General features: G+C 44.8%; 1 protein-coding gene across 1 annotated transcript in view; it reads left to right on the top strand.

Annotated features, from left to right (window-relative positions):
• LOC118406000 (mucin-19-like) overlaps positions 1 to 18,467 on the top strand; it is a 22,384-nt gene extending 3,917 nt beyond the window's left edge. Inside the window, exons 2-16 of the mRNA XM_035805854.1 lie at positions 3 to 794; positions 838 to 1,203; positions 1,579 to 5,496; positions 5,887 to 7,166; positions 7,346 to 9,369; positions 9,401 to 11,066; positions 11,624 to 11,859; positions 12,797 to 13,961; positions 14,287 to 14,448; positions 15,119 to 15,231; positions 15,908 to 16,051; positions 16,256 to 16,318; positions 16,523 to 16,582; positions 17,135 to 17,308; positions 17,995 to 18,467. Of these exons, the coding sequence (XP_035661747.1) occupies positions 3 to 794; positions 838 to 1,203; positions 1,579 to 5,496; positions 5,887 to 7,166; positions 7,346 to 9,369; positions 9,401 to 11,066; positions 11,624 to 11,859; positions 12,797 to 13,961; positions 14,287 to 14,448; positions 15,119 to 15,231; positions 15,908 to 16,051; positions 16,256 to 16,318; positions 16,523 to 16,582; positions 17,135 to 17,308; positions 17,995 to 18,048 (12,217 nt within the window). The 3' untranslated portion in view covers positions 18,049 to 18,467. The remainder of the gene's footprint in view (positions 1 to 2; positions 795 to 837; positions 1,204 to 1,578; positions 5,497 to 5,886; positions 7,167 to 7,345; positions 9,370 to 9,400; positions 11,067 to 11,623; positions 11,860 to 12,796; positions 13,962 to 14,286; positions 14,449 to 15,118; positions 15,232 to 15,907; positions 16,052 to 16,255; positions 16,319 to 16,522; positions 16,583 to 17,134; positions 17,309 to 17,994) is intronic.
• The last annotated feature ends 1,986 nt before the right edge of the window (positions 18,468 to 20,453 follow it).

Genomic DNA, 20,453 nt, shown 5'->3' with positions numbered 1-20,453 from the left:
ACATCTGGCCCAAGTACAAGTACATTGGTCACAACTCCAGCAAGTACCTCCCAGCAAACAACAGCGACTGCATGTCCAAGCACAACAGGACCAACTGCAATTTCGACAACAAGCCAAACGACTCCTGAAGGTACAACTCAAACAAGTACGACGGGAGCTACAACTCAAGCTGGGACTGGAAGCACAACGACAGTGACAAGTTTCAGTACAACTCAGAGTGCAACCGAAGCCACTTCGCAGCAAAGCACATCTGTGAACACTCAAACCACGGCTCCAATCACAAGCCAGGCAACTCTTACTCCTGCAACAGGAACCAGCACAACTCAGCCAACAACACTCTTCACTGGAACAACTGACACAACCTTGGCCACTACTCCCTTGACTACAACTCAAGGAACATCTGGCCCAAGTACATTGGTCACAACTCCAGCAAGTACCTCCCAGCAAACAACAGCGACTGCAGGTCCAAGCACAACAGGACCAACTGCAATTTCGACAACAAGCCAAACGACTCCTGAAGGTACAACTCAAACAAGTACGACGGGAGCTACAACTCAAGCTGGGACTGGAAGCACAACGACAGTGACAAGTTTCAGTACAACTCAGAGTGCAACCGAAGCCACTTCGCAGCAAAGCACATCTGTGAACACTCAAACCACGGCTCCAATCACAAGCCAGACAACTCTTACTCCTGCAACAGGAACCAGCACAACTCAGCCAACAACACTCTTCACTGGAACAACTGACACAACCTTGGCCACTACTCCCTTGACTACAACCCAAGGAACATTTGGGCCCAAGAACATTGCCCCAAAAATTCCAGCATGTACCTCCCAGCAAACAACCAGGGACTGCAGGTCCAAGCACAACAGGACCAACTGCAATTTCGACAACAAGCCAAACGACTCCTGAAGGTACAACTCAAACAAGTACGACGGGAGCTACAACTCAAGCTGGGACTGGAAGCACAACGACAGTGACAAGTTTCAGTACAACTCAGGGTGCAACTGAAGCCACTTCGCAGCAAAGCACATCTGTGAACACTCAAACCACGGCTCCAATCACAAACCAGACAACTCTTACTCCTGCAACAGGAACCAGCACAACTCAGCCAACAACACTCTTCACTGGAACAACTGACACAACCTTGGCCACTACACCCTTGACTACAACCCAAGGAACATCTGGCCCAAGTACAAGTACATTGGTCACAACACCAGCAAGTACCTCCCAGCAAACAACAGTGACTGCAGGTCCAAGCACAACAGGACCAACTGCAATTTCGACAACAAGCCAAACGACTCCTGAAGGTACAACTCAAACAAGTACGACGGGAGCTACAACTCAAGCTGGGACTGGAAGCACAACGACAGTGACAAGTTTCAGTACAACTCAGAGTGCAACCGAAGCCACTTCGCAGCAAAGCACATCTGTGGCAACTCAAACCACGGCTCCAATCACAAGCCAGACAACTCTTTCTCCTGCAACAGGAACCAGCACAACTCAGCCAACAACACTCTTCACTGGAACAACTGACACAACCTTGGCCACTACTCATGGAACATCTGGCCCAAGTACATTGGTCACAACTCCAGAAAGTACCTCCCAGCAAACAACAGCGACTGCAGGTCCAAGCACAACAGGACCAACTGCAATGTCGACAACAAGCCAAACGACTCCTGAAGGTACAACTCAAACAAGTACGACGGGAGGTACAACTCAAGCTGGGACTGGAAGCACAACAACAGTGACAAGTTTCAGAACAACTCAGAGTGCAACCGAAGCCACTTCGCAGCAAAGCACATCTGTGAACACTCAAACCACGGCTCCAATCACAAGCCAGACAACTCTTACTCCTGCAACAGGAACCAGCACAACTCAGCCAACAACACTCTTCACTGGAACAACTGACACAACCTTGGCCACTACTCCCTTGACTACAACTCAAGGAACATCTGGCCCAAGTACAAGTACATTGGTCACAACTCCAGAAAGTACCTCCCAGCAAACAACAGCGACTGCAGGTCAAAGCACAACAGGACCAACTGCAATTTCGACAACAAGCCAAACGACTCCTGAAGGTACAACTCAAACAAGTACGACGGGAGCTACAACTCAAGCTGGGACTGGAAGCACAACGACAGTGACAAGTTTCAGGACAACTCAGAGTGCAACCGAAGCCACTTCACAGCAAAGCACATCTGTGAACACTCAAACCACTGCTCCAATCACAAGCCAGACAACTCTTACTCCTGCAACAGGAACCAGCACAACTCAGCCAACAACACTCTTCACTGGAACAACTGACACAACCTTGGCCACTACTCCCTTGACTACAACTCAAGGAACATCTGGCCCAAGTACATCGCCCACAACTCCAGCAAGTACCTGCCAGCAAACAACAGCGACTGCAGGTCCAAGCACAACAGGACCAACTGCAATTTCGACATCAAGCCAAACGACTCCTGAAGGTACAACTCAAACAAGTACGACGGGAGCTACAACTCAAGCTGGGACTGGAAGCACAACGACAGTGACAAGTTTCAGTACAACTCAGAGTGCAACCGAAGCCACTTCGCAGCAAAGCACATCGGTGAACACTCAAACCACGGCTCCAATCACAAGCCGGACAACTCTTACTCCTGCAACAGGAACCAGCGCAACTCAGCCAACAACACTCTTCACTGGAACAACTGACACAACCTTGGCCACTACTCCCTTGACTACAACTCAAGGAACATCTGGCCCAAGTACAAGTACATTGGTCACAACTCCAGAAAGTACCTCCCAGCAAACAACAGCGACTGCAGGTCCAAGCACAACAGGACCAACTGCAATTTCGACAACAAGCCAAACGACTCCTGAAGGTACAACTCAAACAAGTACGACGGGAGCTACAACTCAAGCTGGGACTGGAAGCACAACGACAGTGACAAGTTTCAGTACAACTCAGAGTGCAACCGAAGCCACTTCGCAGCAAAGCACATCTGTGAACACTCAAACCACGGCTCCAATTACAAGCCAGACAACTCTTACTCCTGCAACAGGAACCAGCACAACTCAGCCAACAACACTCTTCACTGGAACAACTGACACAACCTTGGCCACTACTCCCTTGACTACAACCCAAGGAACATCTGGCCCAAGTACATCGCCCACAACTCCAGCAAGTACCTCCCAGCAAACAACAGCGACTGCAGGTCCAAGCACAACAGGACCAACTGCAATTTCGACAACAAGCCAAACGACTCCTGAAGGTACAACTGAAACAAGTACGACGGGAGCTACAACTCAAGCTGGGACTGGAAGCACAACGACAGTGACAAGTTTCAGTACAACTCAGAGTGCAACCGAAGCCACTTCGCAGCAAAGCACATCTGTGAACACTCAAACCACGGCTCCAATCACAAGCCAGACAACTCTTACTCCTGCAACAGGAACCAGCACAACTCAGCCAACAACACTCTTCACTGGAACAACTGACACAACCTTGGCCACTACTCCCTTGACTACAACTCAAGGAACATCTGGCCCAAGTACATCGCCCACAACTCCAGAAAGTACCTCCCAGCAACCAACAGCGACTGCAGGTCCAAGCACAACAGGACCAACTGCAATTTCGACAACAAGCCAAACGACTCCTGAAGGTACAACTCAAACAAGTACGACGGGAGCTACAACTCAAGCTGGGACTGGAAGCACAACGACAGTGACACGTTTCAGTACAACTCAGAGTGCAACCGAAGCCACTTCGCAGCAAAGCACATCTGTGAACACTCAAACCACGGCTCCAATTACAAGCCAGACAACTCTTACTCCTGCAACAGGAACCAGCACAACTCAGCCAACAACACTCTTCACTGGAACAACTGACACAACCTTGGCCACTACTCCCTTGACTACAACCCAAGGAACATCTGGCCCAAGTACATTGGTCACAACTCCAGAAAGTACCTCCCAGCAAACAACAGCGACTGCAGGTCCAAGCACAACAGGACCAACTGCAATTTCGACAACAAGCCAAACGACTCCTGAAGGTACAACTCAAACAAGTACGACGGGAGCTACAACTCAAGCTGGGACTGGAAGCACAACGACAGTGACAAGTTTCAGTACAACTCAGAGTGCAACCGAAGCCACTTCGCAGCAAAGCACATCTGTGAACACTCAAACCACGGCTCCAATTACAAGCCAGACAACTCTTACTCCTGCAACAGGAACCAGCACAACTCAGCCAACAACACTCTTCACTGGAACAACTGACACAACCTTGGCCACTACTCCCTTGACTACAACTCAAGGAACATCTGGCCCAAGTACATTGGTCACAACTCCAGCAAGTACCTCCCAGCAAACAACAGCGACTGCAGGTCCAAGCACAACAGGACCAACTGCAATTTCGACAACAAGCCAAACGACTCCTGAAGGTACAACTCAAACAAGTACGACGGGAGCTACAACTCAAGCTGGGACTGGAAGCACAACGACAGTGACAAGTTTCAGTACAACTCAGAGTGCAACCGAAGCCACTTCGCAGCAAAGCACATCTGTGAACACTCAAACCACGGCTCCAATTACAAGCCAGACAACTCTTACTCCTGCAACAGGAACCAGCACAACTCAGCCAACAACACTCTTCACTGGAACAACTGACACAACCTTGGCCACTACTCCCTTGACTACAACTCAAGGAACATCTGGCCCAAGTACATTGGTCACAACTCCAGAAAGTACCTCCCAGCAAACAACAGCGACTGCAGGTCCAAGCACAACAGGACCAACTGCAATTTCGACAACAAGCCAAACGACTCCTGAAGGTACAACTCAAACAAGTACGACGGGAGCTACAACTCAAGCTGGGCCTGGAAGCACAACGACAGTGACAAGTTTCAGTACAACTCAGAGTGCAACCGAAGCCACTTCGCAGCAAAGCACATCTGTGAACACTCAAACCACGGCTCCAATCACAAGCCAGACAACTCTTACTCCTGCAACAGGAACCAGCACAACTCAGCCAACAACACTCTTCACTGGAACAACTGACACAACCTTGGCCACTACTCCCTTGACTACAACTCAAGGAACATCTGGCCCAAGTACATTGGTCACAACTCCAGCAAGTACCTCCCAGCAAACAACAGCGACTGCAGGTCCAAGCACAACAGGACCAACTGCAATTTCGACAACAAGCCAAACGACTCCTGAAGGTACAACTCAAACAAGTACGACGGGAGCTACAACTCAAGCTGGGCCTGGAAGCACAACGACAGTGACAAGTTTCAGTACAACTCAGAGTGCAACCGAAGCCACTTCGCAGCAAAGCACATCTGTGAACACTCAAACCACGGCTCCAATTACAAGCCAGACAACTCTTACTCCTGCAACAGGAACCAGCACAACTCAGCCAACAACACTCTTCACTGGAACAACTGACACAACCTTGGCCACTACTCCCTTGACTACAACCCAAGGAACATCTGGCCCAAGTACAAGTACATTGGTCACAACTCCAGCAAGTACCTCCCAGCAAACAACAGCGACTGCAGGTCCAAGCACAACAGGACCAACTGCAATTTCGACAACAAGCCAAACGACTCCTGAAGGTACAACTCAAACAAGTACGACGGGAGCTACAACTCAAGCTGGGACTGGAAGCACAACGACAGTGACAAGTTTCAGTACAACTCAGAGTGCAACCGAAGCCACTTCGCAGCAAAGCACATCGGTGAACACTCAAACCACGGCTCCAATCACAAGCCGGACAACTCTTACTCCTGCAACAGGAACCAGCACAATTCAGCCAACAACACTCTTCACTGGAACAATTGACACAGCCTTGGCCACTACTCCCTTGACTACAACCCCAGGAACATCTGGCCCAAGTACATTGGTCACAACTCCAGCAAGTACCTCCCAGCAAACAACAGCGACTGCAGGTCCAAGCACAACAGGACCAACTGCAATTTCGACAACAAGCCAAACGACTCCTGAAGGTACAACTCAAACAAGTACGACGGGAGCTACAACTCAAGCTGGGACTGGAAGCACAACGACAGTGACAAGTTTCAGTACAACTCAGAGTGCAACCGAAGCCACTTCGCAGCAAAGCACATCTGTAAACACTCAAACCACGGCTCCAATCACAAGCCAGGCAACTCTTACTCCTGCAACAGGAACCAGCACAACTCAGCCAACAACACTCTTCACTGGAACAACTGACACAACCTTGGCCACTACTCCCTTGACTACAACTCAAGGAACATCTGGCCCAAGTACATTGGTCACAACTCCAGCAAGTACCTCCCAGCAAACAACAGCGACTGCAGGTCCAAGCACAACAGGACCAACTGCAATTTCGACAACAAGCCAAACGACTCCTGAAGGTACAACTCAAACAAGTACGACGGGAGCTACAACTCAAGCTGGGACTGGAAGCACAACGACAGTGACAAGTTTCAGTACAACTCAGAGTGCAACCGAAGCCACTTCGCAGCAAAGCACATCTGTGAACACTCAAACCACGGCTCCAATCACAAGCCAGACAACTCTTACTCCTTGCAAACAGGAAACCCAAACTCAGCCAACAACACTCTTCACTGGAACAACTGACACAACCTTGGCCACTACTCCCTTGACTACAACCCAAGGAACATCTGGCCCAAGTACATTGGTCACAACTCCAGCAAGTACCTCCCAGCAAACAACAGCGACTGCAGGTCCAAGCACAACAGGACCAACTGCAATTTCGACAACAAGCCAAACGACTCCTGAAGGTACAACTCAAACAAGTACGACGGGAGCTACAACTCAAGCTGGGACTGGAAGCACAACGACAGTGACAAGTTTCAGTACAACTCAGAGTGCAACCGAAGCCACTTCGCAGCAAAGCACATCTGTGAACACTCAAACCACGGCTCCAATCACAAGCCAGACAACTCTTACTCCTGCAACAGGAACCAGCACAACTCAGCCAACAACACTCTTCACTGGAACAACTGACACAACCACCTTGGCCACTACTCCTTTGACTACAACTCAAGGTACATCTGGCCCAAGTACATCGCTCACAACTCCAGCAAGTACCTCCCAGCAAACAACAGCGACTGCAGGTCCAAGCACAACAGGACCAACTGCAATTTCGACAACAAGCCAAACGACTCCTGAAGGTACAACTCAAACAAGTACGACGGGAGCTACAACTCAAGCTGGGACTGGAAGCACAACGACAGTGACAAGTTTCAGTACAACTCAGAGTGCAACCGAAGCCACTTCGCAGCAAAGCACATCTGTGACACTCAAACCACGACTCCAATCACAAGCCAGACAACTCTTACTCCTGCAACAGGAACCAGCTCAACTCAGACAACAACACTCTTCACTGGAACAACTGACACAACCTTGGCCACTACTACCTTGACTACAACTCAAGGAACATCTGGCTCAAGTACAAGTACATTGGTCACAACACCAGCAAGTACCTCACAGCAAACAACAGCGACTGCAGGTGCAAGCTCAACAGGAACACCTGCAATTTCGACAACAAGACAACCGACTCCTGAAGGTACAACTCAAACAAGTACGACGGGAGCTACAACTCAAGCTGGGACTGGAAGCACAACGACAGTGACAAGTTTCAGTACAACTCAGAGTGCAACCGAAGCCACTTCGCAGCAAAGCACATCTGTGAACACTCAAACCACGGCTCCAATCACAAGCCAGACAACTCTTACTCCTGCAACAGGAACCAGCACAACTCAGCCAACAACACTCTTCACTGGAACAACTGACACAACCTTGGCCACTACTCCCTTGACTACAACTCAAGGAACATCTGGCCCAAGTACATCGCTCACAACTCCAGAAAGTACCTCCCAGCAAACAACAGCGACTGCAGGTCCAAGCACAATAGGACCAACTGCAATTTCGACAACAAGCCAAACGACTCCTGAAGGTACAACTCAAACAAGTACGACGGGAGCTACAACTCAAGCTGGGACTGAAAGCACAACGACAGTGACAAGTTTCAGTACAACTCAGAGTGCAACCGAAGCCACTTCGCAGCAAAGCACATCTGTGAACACTCAAACCACGGCTCCAATCACAAGCCAGACAACTCTTACTCCTGCAACAGGAACCAGCACAACTCAGCCAACAACACTCTTCACTGGAACAACTGACACCACCTTGGCCACTACTCCCTTGACTACAACTCAAGGAACATCTGGCCCAAGTACATTGGTCACAACTCCAGCAAGTACCTCCCAGCAAACAACAGCGACTGCAGGTCCAAGCACAACAGGACCAACTGCAATTTCGACAACAAGCCAAACGACTCCTGAAGGTACAACTCAAACAAGTACGACGGGAGCTACAACTCAAGCTGGGACTGGAAGCACAACGACAGTGACAAGTTTCAGTACAACTCAGAGTGCAACCGAAGCCACTTCGCAGCAAAGCACATCTGTGAACACTCAAACCACGGCTCCAATCACAAGCCAGACAACTCTTACTCCTGCAACAGGAACCAGCACAACTCAGCCAACAACACTCTTCACTGGAACAACTGACACAACCTTGGCCACTACTCCCTTGACTACAACTCAAGGAACATCTGGCCCAAGTACATCGCCCACAACTCCAGCAAGTACCTCCCAGCAAACAACAGCGACTGCAGGTCCAAGCACAACAGGACCAACTGCAATTTCGACAACAAGCCAAACGACTCCTGAAGGTACAACTCAAACAAGTACGACGGGAGCTACAACTCAAGCTGGGACTGGAAGCACAACGACAGTGACAAGTTTCAGTACAACTCAGAGTGCAACCGAAGCCACTTCGCAGCAAAGCACATCTGTGAACACTCAAACCACGGCTCCAATCACAAGCCAGACAACTCTTACTCCTGCAACAGGAACCAGCACAACTCAGCCAACAACACTCTTCACTGGAACAACTGACACAACCTTGGCCACTACTCCCTTGACTACAACTCAAGGAACATCTGGCCCAAGTACATTGGTCACAACTCCAGAAAGTACCTCCCAGCAAACAACAGCGACTGCAGGTCCAAGCACAACAGGACCAACTGCAATTTCGGCAACAAGCCAAACGACTCCTGAAGGTACAACTCAAACAAGTACGACGGGAGCTACAACTCAAGCTGGGACTGGAAGCACAACGACAGTGACACGTTTCAGTACAACTCAGAGTGCAACCGAAGCCACTTCGCAGCAAAGCACATCGGTGAACACTCAAACCACGGCTCCAATCACAAGCCAGACAACTCTTACTCCTGCAACAGGAACCAGCACAACTCAGCCAACAACACTCTTCACTGGAACAACTGACACAACATTGGCCACTACTCCATTGACTTCAACCCAAGGACATCTGGCCCAAGTACAAGTACATTGTCACAACTCCAGAAAGTACCTCCCAGCAAACAACAGCGCCTGCAGGTCCAAGCACAACAGGACCAACTGCAATTTCGACAACAAGCCAAACGACTCCTGAAGGTACAACTCAAACAAGTACGACGGGAGCTACAACTCAAGCTGGGACTGGAAGCACAACGACAGTGACAAGTTTCAGTACAACTCAGAGTGCAACCGAAGCCACTTCGCAGCAAAGCACATCTGTGAACACTCAAACCACGGCTCCAATCACAAGCCAGACAACTCTTACTCCTGCAACAGGAACCAGCACAACTCAGCCAACAACACTCTTCACTGGAACAACTGACACAACCTTGGCCACTACTCCCTTGACTACAACTCAAGGAACATCTGGCCCAAGTACATTGGTCACAACTCCAGCAAGTACCTCCCAGCAAACAACAGCGACTGCAGGTCCAAGCACAACAGGACCAACTGCAATTTCGACAACAAGCCAAACGACTCCTGAAGGTACAACTCAAACAAGTACGACGGGAGCTACAACTCAAGCTGGGACTGGAAGCACAACGACAGTGACAAGTTTTAGTACAACTCAGAGTGCAACCGAAGCCACTTCCCAGCAAAGCACATCTGTGAACACTCAAACCACGGCTCCAATCACAAGCCAGACAACTCTTACTCCTGCAACAGGAACCAGCACAACTCAGCCAACAACACTCTTCACTGGAACAACTGACACAACCTTGGCCACTACTCCCTTGACTACAACTCAAGGAACATCTGGCCCAAGTACATCGCCCACAACTCCAGCAAGTACCTCCCAGCAAACAACAGCGACTGCAGGTCCAAGCACAACAGGACCAACTGCAATTTCGACAACAAGCCAAACGACTCCTGAAGGTACAACTCAAACAAGTACGACGGGAGCTACAACTCAAACTGCAACCAAAGCCACATCTCAGCAAAGCACATCCCATACAACTCAAACCATGGCTCCAATCACAAGCCAGACAACGATTACTCCTGCAACAGGAACTAGCACAGCTCAGCCAACAACACTCTCCACTGGCACAACTTTCGCCACCATTCCCCTGACTACAGCTGAAATGACACCTCAGGGCACTTCTGGCACAGCTACACCCTATAGTCCCTCTTTTAGCACAAGGGACACCACGTCAGTCATTCAAACTACTCATCTTATTGGGATACAGTCAACATCAACTCTAAGTGAAATCTCAACTCCACAAAGTTCGTACTTCACCACTTTACAGAATACAAAGCATCCAACTGCCTCTCAGAGTACATCTTTTGGTATCGGAGGGGATACAAACACAGAAAGCACAGTTTTTACCATACCGGAGACTACAGAAGAACCTGTTACATCGGCCACTCCAACCGACGCTATTTGGAAAAGGTCCACTCAGCCAGCCACAATCTTTGTGATGACCGGAGTCATAGGTAGAAGTTCGTCACACCAAACCACGACACTCAGTGCAAAAGATCCTACCGATGAAAGCACGACTCAGGCAACAACAGAGACCATGCTTACGACTGTAAACACAGAAATGGCTTCTACAGGCCCCAGTTCCGACACTGGTGACACCAGCACAAGTTCACCACAGACTACAGATCGGCAGGCATCAACGCTCACTACTATGTTTGACATAGCAGGTATATAGTTTTCTTCATAAACTTTATATTTGTAGTTTCGTGCGCTTAGTACATATAATGTGGTAGGAAAATAGGGAACGTACATATGACAAAGACAGCGACGATATAGTAACAAGAGACTAATTCAAAAGCTACTGTTGGTTAGCCAAATTTGGATTCCGTTTTGGGGAAGAAGAAGACCAAAAGTTATTTTTTAAATTATTTTCTTTTGTGTTTTGTGATTACAAAGTTGACTAAACTTACCAAGTTTGAAACGATTTCGTAGTGTTGTTGAATCCAATGATAATTCTTTTTTAATAAGACAAAACCACATCTATTTTAATAATGTTTTGTCTTCATCTGTATACACGATATGAGATTATTAGTACTGAGACTAAAGGACCAATGTCAATATGTAGCCCAGTGTCCATGTTTTCTGTGTTATTTTGTTACTCCTGAAAGAGTAGCTGTCGCATGTAACTGCGACAGCTAAGAGAGTTAATAAAACAATAAACAATAAACTTACAATCCAGATGAAACCATTAATTGATGTGGAAAATAAACTGTTTTTCATACAGCTTGTCAGCAAGAAGTGACAAGACTCACAGCCGAGAACGACCAGCTTTGGCGTATCATCTATGGAACTGCGTCCGCAGCAGGCTTGCTGTTGGTGATTTCAACGAAGGTCATCGTCCAGGCGCTACACAGCTTGTACAAGAAACTGAAACGACCGAGCGGCCCCAGAAGTCGGTCACTACCCCCGTCTGCCGAGAGAAGGGTAACACCAGAAGGCATGGAAGAGCCTGAAGTCACGGTAAGGCTAAAATATATCTTTATGGATGTCTTTGTCAATGTTTGTAATAAAGTTTCCTTAGCAAATACGAATTATACAGTTGGAACATAGCTCATTATGAGTTGTTCTAACCACATTTTTATGGCTTGCTGAAAGACGTTATGACGTTTGAAGGTGTTTTTGAAGGTACTGGTAGAGCTATATGTCTGAACGTTAGCAAATAAGATATGATATTTGGCACTGTTTTTTTTGGGGGGGGGCATATTCTATCAAATTTTATTGAATTTTCTGAACAATATGAAAATGAATAAAACACTTGTACCAAATCACCCAGAATAAGCTACCCTCCACATAAGGACACAAGAAATAGTAACATTTATGATGAAGTATCATCATTAGCATGAAAAATCATCTTTGTTGGTATAGTCCATATTGAAGTTTAGCTGGCAACACAATAAATTTTTAGGTGAGCAATTTGATGTGTTGAAAGACAGCTAACGTATCTGAACCATGAATAAACAATAATGTAATTAATCAGAGATTACCAGCGTGTGAAAGAATTTGTAAATATTGTACATCTAAAGCAGTGGGAGACGAAACACATTTCATTTCCAAATGTTCATTCAACGAAACCGAAAGAATCACTCTGTTTAGAGGAGCAACAAAGACTTATCCCAACTTCCCCTCATTGACAGACGAATAGAAAGCCACTTTTCTCTTAAAATCGCAGAACCCACAAATTCTTGAAAATGTGGGGCTTTTTGTCTCCCTCTGCTTCCAAAAAAGACATCAAACCTCACCTGTTTAGAAATAGCCAACACTAGTATTAGAGTAGAATATTGTTCATGACTGTCCATTGTCACTATGTTTATACCATGTACTTACAAGTAGCCCTTGGGCACGAACATTCAAATAAACTTATTATATCATTAATAATACTATTTCCTGTGACCTACAGACCAATGGACAAACCAATGATGTGGAACAGGGAGTGAAAAAGACCAATGCCTGGGCGCCTATCATCCCACCGATCCAGATACCTTCAGGGAAAATCACGTTGCCGGCTCCTCGACGGGAATCCGACGGCGGCATCTCGCAACCCAAGCTCACCTTCTACCGACGAGGCCGGGTGGTGGTCCCGGCACCTACAGGGCCGCCATTCCCATCTACACAAACATCTGCACAAGACTTGCCAGAAACTCGGTTGTCCTCAGACGAAGCGTTCGTTCGTAGGAAGTCCATACAAGGGGAGATATTGCTGCCTAAACTGCCTATCAACATCAGAGGCACAGTCCCAACAACACCCATTCCGACTGCCCCCCTCCCCAGCATGCAAGCGCGAGAAACCCAAGGTCCCCTGTCACCAGACGAATCGTTCGTAGCTATGAAGGCGAAACAGGAGAACGTGTTGCTGCCTCAACTCCCCCTCCCCAGAAAAGGCTCCATCCCAATCCGCACTCGAGAACCTCTGCCATCTGTACAGGCATTGTTGAAGAACGCCGGTATTTCTCAGGCTCCCAAGCAAACAACTGAAGACGACTTGAGACAAAACCAGACTACGCCAATAGAAGAAGGCCAAGATGAGATCCCAGGTGTAGTCAATGCCGAGGACCTTTCTCTTCCACCTATACAAACTTCTGAACCAGGCACATCTTCAACAAATGGCCAATCAGAACCAACAACCAAGAACAGGAACAGACTTGGGGAGACGATAGACCAAGAAACAACACAAGTTAAGGAAATGCAACATGCCCAAGCGGAAAGAAAGGAGAAGGAGATGTTGGAAGATGAAGAAGACACAGACTTGACGATCCAAGAAGAGACAGATGAACAACTGGAGGCAGAAAAGAACGAACTTCAGGACAGGAGAGCATCCACACTAACAATTGCAGACAAACAACGAATCGAAGAAATCTTGAAGGTTCAGACGGAAAGAAGGAAGAAGAAAATGAAGAAACGAAGAGACAAACGCAAGAAGAAAGAGGAGGAGCTAAGGAACCTCGAAGAAGAACTCATAAGAAGAAGAGCCGAAGCCGAAAGACGCAACAGTATCGTGGAAGAAGAAAAACTCATTGTGGTGGCTGAACAGAAGCGCAAGAAAATGGAGGAAGAGAGAAGCAAAGGTAAGAAAACCCATCGCATTTGCGCTTAGCGGTTATATGTAGGACATAGTTGCTATAACATTAATGGAGAAATGTAAACTGCACTGTTTTGATTCCACACACACAGAAAAATTTCAGATACGCACATACGGATTAATTTGCACAAAATGCACATACCAATAACATATGCAAGTAACGTTGGATTCTTTTAAAATTAATTTGAATCTTAATGTTGGAATATCTTTAGAAGAAAATCAACCATACAGCTTTATTGATAGCACATTAGTTTCGAATATACATATTGGCGTACGAAATATGAACATGCTCTTCTTACTATCTTGTACAGTTGAAGCCCCGATCCTCGATGAGTTGGAATCAGCACTGGAGGCTCACAACGCTCACGAGTTAGAGGCCATCATCAGCTCCTTCTACAGCAACAGACTGACAGACGACACGGGTCTTCTGAAGGAGACAGAGGGGATCTATGACGCCATGCAGGCACAAGACGGTAGGTTCTCTTGGTGCCATCTGTTCATTCCCGCAACACAGCCCGAAACATGATCGGCCAAATGTCGTTTTCGGCCACCGTAGTAATACGCTAGGTGTTTTCATGATCATCGCGCGTTTTTTTTTTTTTTAGGTGTGTGTGGGGAAGGGGGGGTCGATGTCCGCAGACTGTTAAATAGAATTAGGCAGACTTTTTAGGTGAAAAATACTGGTGACAAGAAAAGACGGTAGCCTAAAGGTGCACTCTCACTACACTTGCGCCGAGTTTGTTCGAAAGATACTCAACGAATTTCAGAGATAACGAACGAGTTTTCGTACTTTTTGTTTATTTTGTCGTCTGCTAAGTTATACTTTTACGTCTTTCGCAATATATAAATTATAAAAAAAATGGAGAAAATAATAACACAGTGACGCAGTGAACGAACTACGCAGTGACGCAAGCTTGACGCAAGTGCAGTGAGAGTGCACCTTAAACTATCGAAGATTCTTACAACTTGTGACCAAATGGAAAACCGTGAGGCTATACAGTGACGCAGTGAACGAACTACGCAGTGACGCAAGCTTGACGCAAGTGCAGTGAGAGTGCACCTTAAACTATCGAAGATTCTTACAACTTGTGACCAAATGGAAAACCGTGAGGCTATTTTCACAAATCCTGCATTTGCTTTCAGACTTGGCCGCGGCATTCTTGAAGCGTGACCTGGATAAGTTAGATGGAGCCATGGCGGCTGCAGAACGGATTATCAACATGAACAACAGTAGGCCTGCCCCACCGCCTGTTAAGGTACGTTCACACGTATCAATGGCAACTTTATTGTAGACGTTGCAGTAGGAACAACAACAACAACAACCAACATCCGTAGGTAGATCTTTATGCATTGCACAGTTTGTGCAATTATGATATACAATATCTATTGTTAAAATTCTAACCCATATTTTACCTGGAGCCCGGAGATGATGAACATGACGAGAAAGGGAAATATATCGTATATGGTAGCCTTGTTTGTACTTGTAGAAGGGACACTAGTGAGGAACATTGCATCATGACCGTAGTTAAGTTGTAGAAGTGAAACTAGTTCGATGATAAAAGTGGCACCAATATTATATATGAGGGAATTACAACCCCGACTGTAGTTGTCTACTTGATAAATTGATACCATTCTACCGCACTAGTGTCACTTTGCGCACCTCTTGAATACAGAAATCAAATGCTTCTTGGCCGTGATATCTAACATCTTTTATCGCTTCAATTGATGCAATATTTATTGTGTGCTATAGTTTAAAAATCTAGCCATCTTGTTTGTGTTATATCCATCAGTTTTTTTCTCGCCCTCTAGCATCAGATTTGGAGTAAAAAGAGGATGTTATCCATAAAATGTACTTGCTTGCTGTAGCCTAAAGTAGTTTTGCCAAATCATATTACACTTTCATGCTCATAGTCTTGTGATGCTATGTTCCAGCCTGGCGCAATAGACCCGTTACGAGCCAGAAGGGTTGAGATGTGGAGGAAGGCAGCTGAAGAGAGTAAGAAGGTGACTGATAAACTCTCACAGCAACTGCACCAAGCTGACAAGGTCAAGCAGCTAGAGAAACTAAGGAGAGAGGTTAGTAGCTGCCGATTCAGTCCCAAAACACATTCTAATGCTTTACTATGAAGCAACAAAACTTAATCATTTCGATAACAAATCGTCAAGACAAGAATGAGGTACAAGAAGCAATATTGAATTTGAAGACAAAAATGAGAGGCAAAAAGCAGTATTGAATTTGAGTATAAGTAACAATTTAACAAACTGCACTATCTGTTTTAGGTGCTGGAGGCAAGTCAAGTCACCATATCGGAGATAAGAAACTACAACCATCCTCCTCAGAAGGTATGATATCCCTGTTTCTCTTCATTCTTTTTCGTTGTGAAATCAGGTCACGATTCAGTGAATTTAAAATGACTAACACAGTTTAGTGTTTAACTGTTCGACAGATTTTATGCATTCGACTGTGCAAGATCAGTAAATATCATGATTGTATATCTAATGCATAACTCATTGAAAATTTCCTTCCTCCTTTTGTACGTTTCAAAGGTACACCAAGTCATGACCGCTACGTACTTGCTGCTTGGAGTCAAGGAGCAAGAAACAGAGGTAAGTTGATCAAACGTTAACATTACTACACACTAGAGCTGAACACAAGGGTCCTGGTCCTGAACCAATTCCATGGGTAAACACCATTATCGGAACTACAATGAGCCAAATGTTTCCATATACGTCAATTTTGCACAAAAGTACTATCCAGTATAAGATAACTTTTATTTCCTTCCCATGCTATATTTTGTATAGAGCGACTCCACACAATACTAAAACAGTTCGATAATTGTGAACAAAGTCTTCTTCGTTACACAATTGCAATTTTCTTCAATTCTACAGTAGACGTTTCGACGACCATCTGTCGTCATCTTCAGTCCAGAATGAAACAAAAACTATCAGTGCTATTTGCTTCATTTTGTACTGATGAAGGGGACAAATGGTCGTCGAAACATCTACTGAAGAATCAAACAAGGTTGTGTTAACGGAGAAGTCTTTGTTCATTTGATCTACCAACCTGATGAAACTATTTACAGAAGTTTGGTAATCGTGTTTTTTCTTTATTGTTATCACCTTACTCATAAGTTTGTGTAACGTTTTGCTTGGCTTCAGAACTGGCGAAATGTCCAGGCGTTGATGGGCCAGTCGTTGACGAAGAAGATTCAGCACATCAACCCATCCAGAGTCCGGCTACAGACCGCGCTAAGAGCCCAGGAGATTCTCAGTAACTTCACTGCCGGGCAGATACGTGACGTCAGTGCAGGAGCAGCCGCCTTCTACCATTGGGTAAGCGAATCTTTCCGTTGAATTTAAATTTGCAGTGACTCACACCCATTGGGTAAGTGTAGTTGTACGTTGGATTTAAACTTGCAGCGGTTTAATGCCATTAGGTGAGTATAGACATTCGTGAATTTAAATTTGGAGCGGCGTACTACCATTGGATTAGTCTAGCCGTCCGTTGGATTTAAATTTGCAACGGCTCACTGCCAAGTGTATTCGTCGTTTAGATGTCAAGATTATTATTGACAAGTTCGGCATAATCGGTTTGATAGAGAATTTCTGATTGAATCTAATTGAAACTGTGGATCGGATGTTTCATTCCCAAAATTGTTTCCTACACACGACTGTATACACTAGTCAGCGCACCTTTCTCGTTGTGTAAGTGTGTGTGTCGCAATGATTATAAATATAGTACACTACATGTCAAAAAAGGACTAGTATCTAGATATTAGAAATTCTGCCAAAGACTGAATATACATATGTATAGTTTTATCCTTCATTGCATAGTCCGTTGTCTACACAAAGAGTAGAAAATTTATTTTAACAATTAAGTCTTATTAATTAGTTGAAATGTTGAAATGTTGAACAATTACATGTAAGTCTAATTCATTAGTTGATTCTGAAAATAATCATCTGGAACTCCTTATGAACAATATGATATTATAATACTTTTATTGTTTCTCCCTCTCTAGGCACAGGGAGTGATAGGGGTAGTGATTGCAGGCAACCAAATGAAGAAGCGCTAGCAGAACACCATTCTTCCTGTTTGTCTATTACAAAGTAGGAATCTACTTGGAAGACCTTTCGACCAATATGATGTATCTACGTATTCGACTGCTAGTACTGTGGTTTGCTCTTGAGATGTGCGGTTGCATTTGCAAATGCAAAAAAGGAATGCTTGTGTCATCCAAATTCCTGAATTTCTGTGTCATCCCAGTTGGTTACAAACTAACTAGGATTGCACCCAGACTACACACAACACATATCAACATATGAAGATCATCTAAGGGGCTCAATTGGAGCAAATGCCAACATTTACTATAATGGCACTACATCCCTATGACATTATAAGGTTGTTAATTACGGAGGGAGGAGAAAGCTCAGTTGTGCAAAAAATTGGATCCTTATATACATGACACTCTGTCTCAAACTATTGTTTTAGATATATATATATACTAGATACTCTTGCCAGCGTGCCGTGACGATAAGTAGAAATTCATATTGTATATATATACAGATGAATTCAACATTAAATTCCATGCCTCCAAACACAGAACAATAAATTGTACTATCTATAAAACATAAGCTGGTAATTCTATACAAATGAAAGCAAAACTACTCAGATCTATGTCACTATTACCAAACTTGTTTAGTAACGTTGATATTTAAAATATCTTATTAACCTAATGCTGTATTGATATATCTTTAAAGCTTTATATGTATAATTGTCCATGCATGCGTTGTTGATAACGCTAGGGTAAAAATTTATACATATTATGTTGCAATATAGATATATGAGTATTTGATATTAGTAATCATAGGCGGGTGTAATTTTTGTACTGTTTTGTTTTACTTCATAATAACATCGACATTGTTCCACCATAGCTTTGTCTGTAATATAAAATTGAAGAATGTGCAACTTACGTAAGGACATATGAGTGTGTTGTTAACAGATGATGTTCATCTCATATTTGAGATTTTGAGATTTCTGTAAATATGAAATTATGTTTTCCGACATTGATATTGTATAATCTAAATTATTGCTTAGAGCTACATAGTGAACAAAAGACGAAATATATCAGTATTGTCATATACATTTGAATTTGTAAATTCACGATGACAATATTTTTGATTTGGAGAAAAAATATATATTATTGTGTGTATATATGCTAAATTCAAATCAAATTGCATTGCAAACTCAATTCCATTCATTAAAGCTATAGGGAACATTTGCGTTTTGTGGCCCTTCCTGGTGTTTGTATGTGGGTTTGTTTGTTTGTTTGTTTGTCTGTTTGTCTGTTTGTCTGTTTGTTTGTTTATAACAAGCTTAAAATTTATTCTTCTCGATGAGGGCATTGGGTTTTTTAACGTAAAGTTTCTTTTTACACGGGGGCCACAATTCTTTTATTATTGTAATTCGTAATATAAGAGACAGGCACCGTCCTCATCTTCATGAGGACAGAACAAAGTTTAAATTGATATTCCGCTGAAGACTAGAGTTGGTGTAAACAAAACTAAAACAAATAAAATTGATGATATGTTCTGGAAATAATTATCGTTATGGTGTAAAATTTATAAAATGTATGACACCGTAGTAATTGAATAGAACTTAACCGGTATAGGAAGATGTGAAACCGTTACAATACAGTACACATTTCAGCAGCTAGAGTATCGCCGTGTACGGTTCATATGTCGTATAATGTGCCGCGTGGCTTACCATTTACAACTCTGAAAAGACATGTATAATCAACGTTCCATTTACTCTTGGAGATCTGGAGATGCGAAAATGTGCTAATTGTCTCCAGAAAGAGTTTTCCAGATCCATTTTGACTGTATTAAGTAACTGATAGCTTTCTCCTGATCGCCGAGATGACCCCAAGACCATGCAAGACATTGAAGTAACTTGCAAATTTCCGGATGTGCAGCTGCAGTGTTTTCTCCATAGATAGCTTTCCTCATAACCAGTGACTGTTTAAAGTAACTGATTGCTTTTTGGTGATCACCAAGATGACTCCAAGACAATCCAAGGTTTTCTAGTGATATGGCAATGTCCGTATGTGGTGTGTTCTCTCCATAGGTAGTTTTTCCTATCAATATTGACTGTTCGTAGAAGCCGATTGCTTTCTTGTGATCACCAAGATGACTCCAAGTATTTCCCAGGTTGATTAGTGACTTTGCAATGGCCGGATGTGCCGTGTTCTCTCCATACGCAGTTTTCTCTCATCACTAGTGCCTGTTCCTGGTACTTGATTGCTTTTATGTGATAACCAAGATTATCCCAAGACACTCCCAGGTTGTTTAGTGACGCAGCAATGTCCGGATGTTCCGTGTTCTCTCCATACATAGTTTTCCTCATCGACAGTGACTGCTCGTAGTAGCTGATTGCTTTCTTGTGATCACCGAGATGACTCCAAGAAGATCCCAGGCTGTT

Source organism: Branchiostoma floridae, chromosome 18 (assembly GCF_000003815.2).
Source record: "Branchiostoma floridae strain S238N-H82 chromosome 18, Bfl_VNyyK, whole genome shotgun sequence".
NCBI classification, from domain to species: Eukaryota; Metazoa; Chordata; class Leptocardii; order Amphioxiformes; family Branchiostomatidae; genus Branchiostoma; species Branchiostoma floridae.
Note: the sequence above shows the minus strand (reverse complement) of the source record. Positions and strands in the feature narration are given on the sequence as shown.